The sequence below is a fragment of the Vitis vinifera genome, chromosome 18 (assembly GCF_030704535.1).
Source record: "Vitis vinifera cultivar Pinot Noir 40024 chromosome 18, ASM3070453v1".
Taxonomy (NCBI): Eukaryota; Viridiplantae; Streptophyta; class Magnoliopsida; order Vitales; family Vitaceae; genus Vitis; species Vitis vinifera.
Window position 1 is genome coordinate 26,461,512 of NC_081822.1, and position 10,866 is coordinate 26,472,377.

A 10,866-nucleotide genomic window follows, 5' to 3' on the forward strand; every position below is an offset into this window, starting at 1 on the left:
CGTGAGACCTTTGGATGGACTCCACAAGAAGCTAAACTGCATATGGTCACAGATTATTTCAGTCATTCTGAGTTGGCAGTGATAGCTGATGTTCTTGGACCAAACCCTCGACATATGTTTGAGCTTTATGCACTTCAACAGAGCAATTATTATCGAAAGGTTATGGAAGACAGTGGTAGTACATTTGAGGATATCATAGATGCATATTTGTCATATTTGCAAATTACTGTGGTGAATCCTGCCATGGATAAAGCATTGAAACTCCTGGAAAAGTTTGTTGTTGATAGATTACGTTTTGGTGCTCCTTGGAGACATCCTCCACGTATAGACAACCCTACTTTGTGCTCGGAGTGGACGAAGCTTCAATTAATTGATTTTGTTCAATCTCTAGTATATCCGAGTTTGGGGTGAGCAAATATGTTCTGAAACTGCTGGTTCATTCAAGACGAATGTCATAAGAAAACAGTCGGGTGGGTCTTGAAAGCTTGGGTTTCTTTCAGTTGATTGGGCAATGGGAGGACACTGGTTTTGATGGAGGGTGATTCTCGGCAGATAAAGGAAAGAGATTCGAGGTGACTTGGAAAGGGAGAAACAGGCTGGTGGTCTTTTGGGGGAATAGAAGATAGAGAGGGAGACACCACTTTTTTGGAGAAGGGAGGTCCACACAGGTTCAGATTTTGGTGAGGCTTTCTGGGGATTTTCGGAAGCAGATTCAACAGATTTTGGTGAAGGAGTTCTCTAGGCGGTTTTTTTCTGTTGTTAAGTGGCAGCCGCATGGACTGCATAAGGAGGGTTGATGTCTCATAGTCACCTTCTTTCCTCCATTGATAGTAGCCCACAAGGGCACCTTAAGTGGGCGACACAATAAGGCTGCCATGCACGCATGAGGCATCCATGACGCAGCCATGTGGGAGAAGGTAGCAACCACTTTCTCATTTTTTCTATGTATCTCCAGAAACTCCTTTGTACAGCCCACACACGCGCTAATGAAGTAGATTCGGCATATTTTTAGAGGGGGAATCTTGAAACCACACAACATCAAGAGACTTGGCCGGAAGTGTGATGATGGGTATTTCCAAAGAAAAGTTATAATTCGCCCACTTTTGAATATGTTCATAGATGTGAAGGGTCCCACGAGCCTTGAATTTGTCACTACATGCAAAATATATGCAGAAGTGATTGAAAATGCATGGCCACCTTTTCCTGCATGTGAATGTGTTGAGCTCTATGGTGCAATTACTAATGAAATTCTCAATTTAGTTGATAAGTATTTTGAGATGCAAAAGCATAATGTTGTCCGGGCATTGGAAATTTATCTGAAAGCAGGAGAGCCATCAACCATTCACTCGACAAGCAAGAGAAACACATAGGCCGCACCATTCTCCAACAAGACACAACAACATACATTCTTGAAGGTAAGTCCCTTTCTAAAATTTTATTTTAGTTTAATTTTAATTTATTTAGTTAGTTTAGATTTTTTTTTTTTCATAATTAGTTTAATTAATTCTACATTATAAAGCTCTTATTTTTCATTCCGATTTAGTTTAGTGTTGATTTTTCTTTTAGTTTAAGTGTGTTTATGGTATTAATTCAGTAGTTTAATTCATCTTATTAGACAAAGTTCATATATATATATATATATATATATATATATTATCCCAAATTAGTTTAGTTTTAATCTATCTTTTAGTTTAAGTGTGTTAGTAATTTTAATTCAGTAGTTTAAATAATCATGTCAGATAAAGTTTGTGTTTTTAATTCTAATTAGTTTCGTCTTAATTTATTCTTTAGTTTAGATTTGTTGTTGATTGTAATTTATTAGTTTAATTAATCTTATTAGATAAAGTCTAATTTCAATTTAGTTTAGTTTTAATTTATTCTATAGTTTGAGTTTGTTTGCGATTTTAATTCAATTGTTTAATTAAAGCTCATAGGTAAAGATCTTGTTTTTAATTCTGATTTAGTTTAATTTTAATTTACTTATTTATTTATTTATTTTAGTTTAGATGTGTTTGTAATTTTAATTCGACAGTTTAATCGATCTTATTAGATAAAGTTGATGTTTTTAATTCTAATTTAGTTTATTTTAATTTATTTTTTAGTTTTAATGTGTTTGTGTGTTTAATTGACCTTATGCTAGCTCTTGATTTGTTATTCTCAATTTAGTTGTTTTCTTGAATCTTAGTCATTAATTCTTGGTGGATATCTGATTAGTTTATTTAATTTAAGTTTTAATAATTTATTATTTCGATAGTCTCTTGTCAAATTTACTTTTCAGAGGCTATCGGAAAATAGTGAAAATTGACCTCCATTCTCACCACTTTAGTTTGTTTGGTTGTCAAAAATTTTACTTTATGATTTTGTTTACTTTTATTTTGCTTGTTTCTTATGTTTTATTGTTTTCAAATTGATTTAATTTTATTTCAAAATAAAATATTTTTCTCAAAAGATCCATTTGAAAATTCTATTTTAAAAACAATTCATTTAGAGTCCTTAGAATCAGAATCTCATTTTTTAATAATATGCAACCATGTCTTGATTGGTTTGCATTTTTCTCAGTTTTCAATAAAAATTCTGGTTTTAAATGGAATATGAATCCAAGCTTGTGGTCCCAAACAAATGGGATAATTCTGGGCTAGATTTCTGTATATCAATTGGGGAATTGGTGGAACCCCTACATAAGAAAATGATTCAAAACTCATCTTTGCTGCCACCTTTGCTATTTCATGAAATCATGTCTATTTATTTTTTAGGAATTATATACAAGATGTATGTGATAATTGATGATTTTGTATACTTTGATAATTTTTCCTAGGCTAATTATATAACAAGCACGTTAGGATTTTTTTATTTTATTATTTATTATCTAATCCCTCCTGTCTTGTGGAAGCACGTTACAAGTTATCTATGCTATCCAAGTACGCCCTCTATCACCCACCTTCTAAATTTTGCGAATATGTTGGTCACTGTGAACTGCGCTTATGTTTGATAGTGCTTGGGTGTCTTGATATTTGTTTCATTGTTCGATTATTTTTTATAAAGCGCATGCTGGATGATATACTATTTGAACTAACTTTGATGTCTTGTGAGGGCACTTAAGAAGCAGTCTAAGTACACACCCTAAATCTTCTTTATGATTATGATTTGTTTTTCTTATTTGGCATACTATTTTTTAAATCACCTAGCCTACTTAGGTATCCATGATCAACCAATTAATTGTCACATTTCCCTCAACTTAGCCAGTAGAGATCTTTTTAAGGCTTAGAGGAGTGTTACCTCTTAGAGGTACCTTTCCAATAGGTAACCTAATTCTTGAACCAAGACTTGGGTTTTCGAAACATGCTTTTCCAAAATTGTGGAGTCACTTATTTAGGGTTTTCTTTCTTGTTTTATTTTTCCTTTAAAGTAAAATAAAATAAGCAGCGACTCCAGCTTTTCCAAAACTAATTTTTTACCAATAAAAGTGAGTCTCGCCGATTGAGTGGGGACGCACGTGAAGAATGTGGGTCCACAATATATATGGGGCAACCTAAAGGATTTATTGTAATAAGACAAGAACACCAAGTTAGAGATAGATACATTTAGCTAGGTTGGTTTTTAACCAATCCAAAAATCAAATAAGAGTTCATTGGTTTTAACTAAAGTACAACAAATTTATTTGTTTACTTATACTAATCCAACTTAATATCAATTCGATTTAGTTTAGTTAACTCAATTTAAACAAAAATATTGAGTTTGTATGTTTTTTTTCACATTGACCATACAACCAAAATGATCAAATTGTTTTAGATATATATATATATATATATATATATATATATATATATATATATATATATATATATATATATATTACAAGTAATAAAATTAAAAAATTGTAAAATATGTCCAAAGAAAAGTTATAATTCGCCCACTTTTGAATATGTTCATAGATGTGAGTTTGTCACTACATGCAAAATATATGCAGAAGTGATTGAAAATGCATGGCCACCTTTTCCTGCATGTGAATGTGTTGAGCTCTATGGTGCAATTACTAATGAAATTCTCAATTTAGTTGATAAGTATTTTGAGATGCAAAAGCATGATGTTGTCCGGGCATTGGAAATTTATCAGAAAGCAGGAGAGCCATCAACCATTCACTCGACAAGCAAGAGAAACACATAGGCCGCACCATTCTCCAACAAGACACAACAACATACATTCTTGAAGGTAAGTCCCTTTTTAAAATTTTATTTTAGTTTAATTTTAATTTATTTAGTTAGTTTAGATTTTTTTTTTCATAATTAGTTTAATTAATTCTATATTATAAAGCTCTTATTTTTCATTCCGATTTAGTTTAGTGTTGATTTTTCTTATAGTTTAAGTCCGAAAGTACAATGATTTTAAATTTTAGATAATGCTTATGCCATAAGCAACTTTTAATTTGTAATAAAGCCATATGAGTTAGACTCCAAGCCGCTAACACCAAATTGTAGCCCAACTAAGTTGCCTTCGGATGAGAATGGTTCGACTCACAAAGTCCCAAGATTCTCCACAACACTCCAAAATCCAAGCAATTATATTTGTCCCACTCCTCTACTACTTGGGTTTGTTTGCCAGTCCACTTTTGGTAAGTGATCTAGGTTGAATTTTCCATAAGCCAAAAACCAAAATAGAGTTACTCAAGTAAGAATACTTCTAAAGAGAATAGTCTAAAGAGCTACTACAAAAGAGAATTGGAGATGGTTGGAGTAATGGTGGTGGCTATTGAAAGGGTTAATGGTGGTGGGAAGCCATAGCCCTTGGTGAAGAGGAAGTTAGGTGAATTGGAGACTCGGTGAAGAAGAAAATGTGAGCTTGATAAAATTTCCTCCAACTTTTCCTTCTCTCTCTTATTTTCCCCACTAATTTTTAAGGAAAGTAGTAGGGAAAATATTACAATATTTCCTTTAGTATTTTTCTTTATATTTTTTTTCCATCATATTTTTCATGTCACCCAAACTAAGAAAAATAACTTTCCACAATATTTTTTTTTCCTTTCCCTTGCATTTTCTGAAAACTAAACACAACCTTTATAAATAAAAAATTAAGAATTACAGTAAGACGGTATATTCTTCCTTTTTCTTCCTGCATTTCTACATCAACTACTCTATCTTACATCATATTTTTACTCCCTTCTTCAATCAGCATTCCTCTCTTTATATAGAGTTATCTTCACACCAATTCATAAGATAAGAAAGATGAATGAACCTTGGGGCAAGGTTGGACAACTGGTGGCAGCTAGTCAAGGCTAGAAGTCAACTTTTGCTTGACTCTTTGGGAATGGGTAGCAACGTGTCGACCTTTCTTTAGCATGAAAATGGCTAGAACGTGTCGACCTTTCTTTAGCATGAAAATGGCTAGAACGTGTTAAGCTCTCTTATTAGATGACGTGTCAACTATAGGGTAATCATAGGGTGGGGAATATATGGTAATTATGCAAAAAAAGAAAAAAAAAGAAAAAGAAAAATTGATATCCAATTATATAGAAAGACATCTTCCAACATTTGATATAAATAAAAATTAAGAGAAAAATATTTTAAAAAAGCATATTAAACCTAAAAATAGGGAATTAATAATAAAATCAAGTAAAAAGGTAAAATTAAAACTAAATATAAAATATGAATATAGTTTAAATATTAAAAATAATATTATTTAGGTTAAATCATTAGGCTTGCTAGAGGAGTTTATATATATATATTAGTTTTTTCTTTTTTTTTAATCCTTTCTATGTTGTTTATATTAATGCATTGAATTTGATGTTACCTAAAACAAAATTATATTTCATGTCCTCTATTATAAGTGGACAACCATTCCTTATGTTAGATTTTAGATAAAGAACGAATAATGAAGATTGGAATTGTAAGAAATTAGGAGATCCTAATTTTAAATATGTAACAAAGTTCTATAATCACTCCTATCCACATTTAAAAATTGTATTTCTTTCTAATATGGGAGCAAACTTTTTCCTTCTTTCTTATAATTTTCATTTGGGAATGATTTAAAAATAAATAAACAAAAGCCCTTCTAAATATTAAAAAAACAATCTCTTATAAAAATTAATTAGGTGGATGGTAAGGTCAAATTCGGGATACTTCATATTTTTTGCTTTGCCTGAAAATTAAAATCAAAATCAAAATTAAAGTAATAATTTTTAAGATGTTGTAAAAGTTTTATTAAACATGAAAGAACTTATTGTGTAAACAAAAATAGAACTATAGAATTCTTATAAGAAATAACAATTTTATGAATTCTATATGAAACCTTTTTTAAAAGTTATAAGTTTTTTTTTATAAATAATTAAATAGGTATAGGAACTTTTATTCAACTTAATTTTTTTTAACGGTTAAAAGTCAATCCAAATAAAATTTAAATATATTTGAAAATCATTTTAAAAAATTCAAAAAATCACTTAAAAAAAATTTATGAATTTTTTTTTTAATTTACATTCAAATACTAAGTGATTCTTTTAAAAATCATTTATAATGTCAAAATATTTTTTTATGGATAAAAACATTAGAAATAAAAAACATTTCTAATGAAAGTTTAATCAATTAATCTTTTTTAGCACACCACTCATAACTGTCAGTGATTTCCTGCTAACTTAACATATCGACATGGACTTGGAGAGTTCGGTCAATTAAAGCAGCCTGATTAATTGTAAGTGTCTTTTCTCTAAACCATAAATTCCTACGTTTTAATTTACAAAAGCCAGTGATTTGTTTTTACTTAAGGAAGCAGGAAAGGGTTTAATGAGTTGAAACAAGAACACAACATCAAATTCTCTTTTTATAATCAAAGACTACTATGGAAAATTCCACCATAGCATATCTCAAATTCCATTAATAATCCCAAACACAATATTCCGCAACTTTACATTATTCTTTTTATCAACTTTACACAAAAAATTGAAGAGGAATACTAACTTAAATCAAACAGAAATTAAATCATGAAAGATGAATAATACAAATATTCAATGAAATCTTTGGCGTGTTATTTCTTTGCAGCTTCAACATGGTGGCATGTCCGACGGAGGAGGCAACATTTGAGCTTCCGGGTGTTTACCATTTTTCACTATGAACGCAGTTTCCATGCCCCAAGTCAGATGGCGTTCTACATGGCAGTGCATGAACCACACTCCTGCAACAGAGAAAATATACCAACATTACACCTAACTTTATTGTAATATTAAGAAAAAATATTTCATTGGTATGTAGGTTGGCAGTTTCAAGGGTTTTTTTCTTTAATAAAGGACATGAGTGCTTGGAACATACCAGGGTTGGATGCCTCGAATCTGATTGCAACCCAACCATTCGAAGGAACAGAGATGGTATTCTGAAAGGGAGGATCCACCATATTATAGCGCAAAGGGTCCTTATTTCCATCGAAATTCCCAAATCCCCATCCAACAACATAGAAACTGTATCCATGGAGATGCATGGGGTGGTGTGTCGCTGCAAGCACATTTGTCCCTTGAAAAACAATATCCACTGTGGAGTTATACTCGAGCACCCTTACTTCTGTTCCGCTGCTCGGCAACTGATAGATTAATGGAAGATAATCAGCTGTAAAATCGAACACCAGTGGTGGATCACTAGGAAATTTATCTCCATATATACCACTGATGTTATAATAGTAAGCTTGCAGTATGTCAACTGTAGGGGTATGGAAGCTTATGTTGTTTATACTTGAGGAGAATCGCGTCCCATTGGCCCCTGCACATGAATTATTGACGCATGGGTACGAGTTTACAGAAACAGTGTAAATCAGGTTAGTGCTCGTGCTCAATGGGACATTGCAAGGATGTTCCGCATTTGCTAAGCTTCGGAGGCCGGCCATGACCTGAACGGATGCATTTGTGTCATTGTATGCAGGAAGATAAGGCAAGGAGGGAGGTGAAGATGGAGTGTAGTATCCGTTGTATTGTACAATAGCTGTGGTGGTTGTGTTATCATAAAAGTCTTGATATTTCGGGGCAACAGAATAAGTTATAGCCGCCATGTAATAGTGATCCGGGCGTTGGTTAGCTTCTAGTAAGACATCATAGGTTTGGCCAGGAAATATTGTGATAAAATCTCGTGTCAATGGTTTCGTGTAGCTACCATCTGTTCCAACCACTGTCATTTTATGCTTGTCAATGGAGAAGAAGAGAGCCTCTTGCAAGGCAGCATTGATTATGCGAAGTAGATAGGTCTTTCCATGATCCACCGTTAGCTTGAATGTGTCTGCAATTAGAAAGGGAAAGTTGTATACTTATGACTAGCCAAAAGAAAAAGAAAAAGTTTCCATGAGGATCCACTAATTATGAAGTGATTGATTGATGAGGGGTGTAAATTTGGCTCCATAGTTCAAAATTATATTTGGACTAGCCTTCTTTTGTGTTTTAAATCATGGCTCTACCATCCTCATAGCTATATTCCTCTTTCTTAGCATTAAGCTTTAAATATGTTGATGTTAATAAGAAAAAGTAATATGGCTAACATATAAGAAAATGAAATTGTGTACAATTTTAAAATGGGAAGTTAAACTTTGTACCTGATTTTGAGCATGGATATAGATCACCGGGTTGTCCATTTATCAATAAAGCATCAGAGGGGTCGGGGTCACCTCCGGTTGCAAGCCCTTCATCTCGAACCGCATTCACATCATTCTTCCACCATTCTCCTGCATTTCAACAACTTCAATAATTTTAGATTTTGCTTTGTTGGTTAATTCATAATATGTAAATTAACCTTTAAAAGTAACAACACTTATACCTAATATGATAGGGACCTCTCTATCAGGTTTGTGAAAAGGATACTTGGTTCCATTCTTGGGATAGATAATTATAGCTCCATGAACAGTGGCTCGGGTCCAATCACTGTGAGCATGCCACCATAGAGTGCCTTCTTCAGTGGAAAGGATGATCTTCTGTGTAAACTTTGACCCTGGCCGAATTGGGCATTGTGTGATATACTCGGGACCATCTGTCCATGGATATCTAGGCATGGTCACCCCATGCCTGCGAAACCATAACTATACGTTAAAACTAGTACTAATTTTCAAAGTAACAAAAGATGGCATGCAACAACATATTATCATAATAACAAGAGGCATCAATTGTATTTCAATGGAACTAAAGCAAATAACCTAAAAGTATTGTTTTAAATTTGACTTTATTTTCAAAGTTATATATTGTAGCCCCCTCTTAGATATAAAAGAATATATGTCATGCAAGCATGGTACCACTGCTCTTTCTTTGAGACACGCACAGGACCTACCAGTGAATGGTGATGTTTTCATTTCCCTTGTTATAAACGTCGACAATGATCGTCTCTCCTTTCGTAGCATATATGGTTGGTCCCGGAAATTTTCCATTTACTGTTAAGATGTTCTTGGTGCTACAAAGCCTTTTATATGAAGCTTCCCTCACCTGCAACCAATTAAAAGTTAGCCATGCAACCTGATCCCAAAAGAAATATCACATGCATGAATAGTTGTATCGATCCATTCATGTAAGTGTATAACCAATTAGAAATTGATAGCATGCATGAACGACTCAACGACACCAAGGTAGTAGGTCATATGGTACGAAATGAGAGCAATACCACTCCCTAAATATCATGATTACAAGGTGGCGTTAAGGCCAGAATCATATATAGTATTTACCACAAAAGTAAGCCGACGGGTCGAAGCTTGGCAATGGATGCCACCACCAAAAACTAGAAACGCTAAAATTTGCAGGAGGAAAACCTTCATGATCAGCCACATTTTCCTTGGAATAAAAGCCTCTTCTCTTGTCCTAAACACAACTCCTTCAATTCTCTTACTGCTTTTGATGTATTTCTTTCATATATGGTTCATTATATAGGCATGGTAATTCTCTAGGGATACAATACGTGTCAATATAAGAGGAAGTGATTTGAATGTGTATTGGTTTTCAATGTTCTTTCAGGACGACTTCAATGAGCAGGACCACTTCAAAATAATTAATTATGATATTTCTTACACGTTACCTACACGTTATTTTAGAATAAATTTAAAATATCCTTTCACAAGTCTTTTATTGATTATTTCAACAAATGTTAATTAATTAAATATATGTAGGATATTTTTAAAACTTTGACCTCCCGTATGAAAACTGTTTTTCATTGACAACTACTTTTAACAATTATTGGGTGGTTGGCGGCAAAGTTGTTTTCGTATTGTTAATACAATTTGTCATGATCGTTGATTTCGTTTGAATGGGACAAAGTTGTTTCCAATTTTTTTTAAACTTGAGAATTGAGATTATAAAAGACAAGATGAGAAGTTATTTGGTATTTCAGAATTTTCCATAACAAATACAAAAATATATTTTGTAAAAAGCTGAAAATAGGATACTAACAACCCCTTATAGTATTTTTTTTTTTCTCAACAAAAAGCAATTTAATACTAATAATAAAAAATAATTATAGATTTTAAAATATATTTTTCAAAAGAAATGAATCTATAATTTATTTGTTCAAATGGTATGTATATATTGATTAAATAAATAAATTATGAAAAGATTTATATATTTTCAAAATGAGATTTTAAAATTGAACAGAGATATTTGTTTATTTTAGATTTGAATGTTTGGATTCATCTAATTCCATAAATTATTATTTCTTTATTTTATTGGAGTTGACTTTAAATGTTTGGATTGACCTAATTCCAAGTGGACTAAGCCAACCTAATATTTGAATGGAGATGAAAGCATGGGTATAGGTTTGTACTTAAAGAAATTTAAAAAGGAAATGAAGATATGATTAAAATAAACCTGATACAGTTACTCTATAAGAATAGATCCTGTTTCTAACCTTTTAACATACAAATTTGGAAACCTAA

The 10,866-nt window shown here is 32.2% G+C and overlaps 1 protein-coding gene across 1 annotated transcript; it reads right to left on the minus strand.

Annotated features, from left to right (window-relative positions):
- Positions 1-6,849: 6,849 nt before the first annotated feature.
- LOC100855245 (laccase-14-like) lies at positions 6,850-9,828 on the minus strand. Its single transcript, XM_003634499.4, has 6 exons — positions 9,667-9,828; positions 9,279-9,430; positions 8,775-9,019; positions 8,554-8,682; positions 7,293-8,243; positions 6,850-7,158 (listed from the first exon to the last, which is right to left on the minus strand). Exons 1-6 carry the CDS (start codon positions 9,766-9,768, stop codon positions 7,028-7,030), a joined length of 1,710 nt encoding a protein of 569 aa, XP_003634547.1. The 5' UTR covers positions 9,769-9,828; the 3' UTR covers positions 6,850-7,027.
- Positions 9,829-10,866: the final 1,038 nt, after the last annotated feature.

Coding starts and splice junctions, on each gene's coding strand:
- LOC100855245 (XM_003634499.4), bottom strand. CDS start 9,768: ATGTGGCTGATCATGAAGGTTTTCCTCCTGCAAATTTTAGCGTTTCTA. Junction 9,431..9,666: donor CCCGTCGGCTTACTTTTGTG/GTAAATACTATA, acceptor AATTGGTTGCAG/GTGAGGGAAGCTTCATATAA. Junction 8,683..8,774: donor AGAGGTCCCTATCATATTAG/GTATAAGTGTTG, acceptor GTTGAAATGCAG/GAGAATGGTGGAAGAATGAT.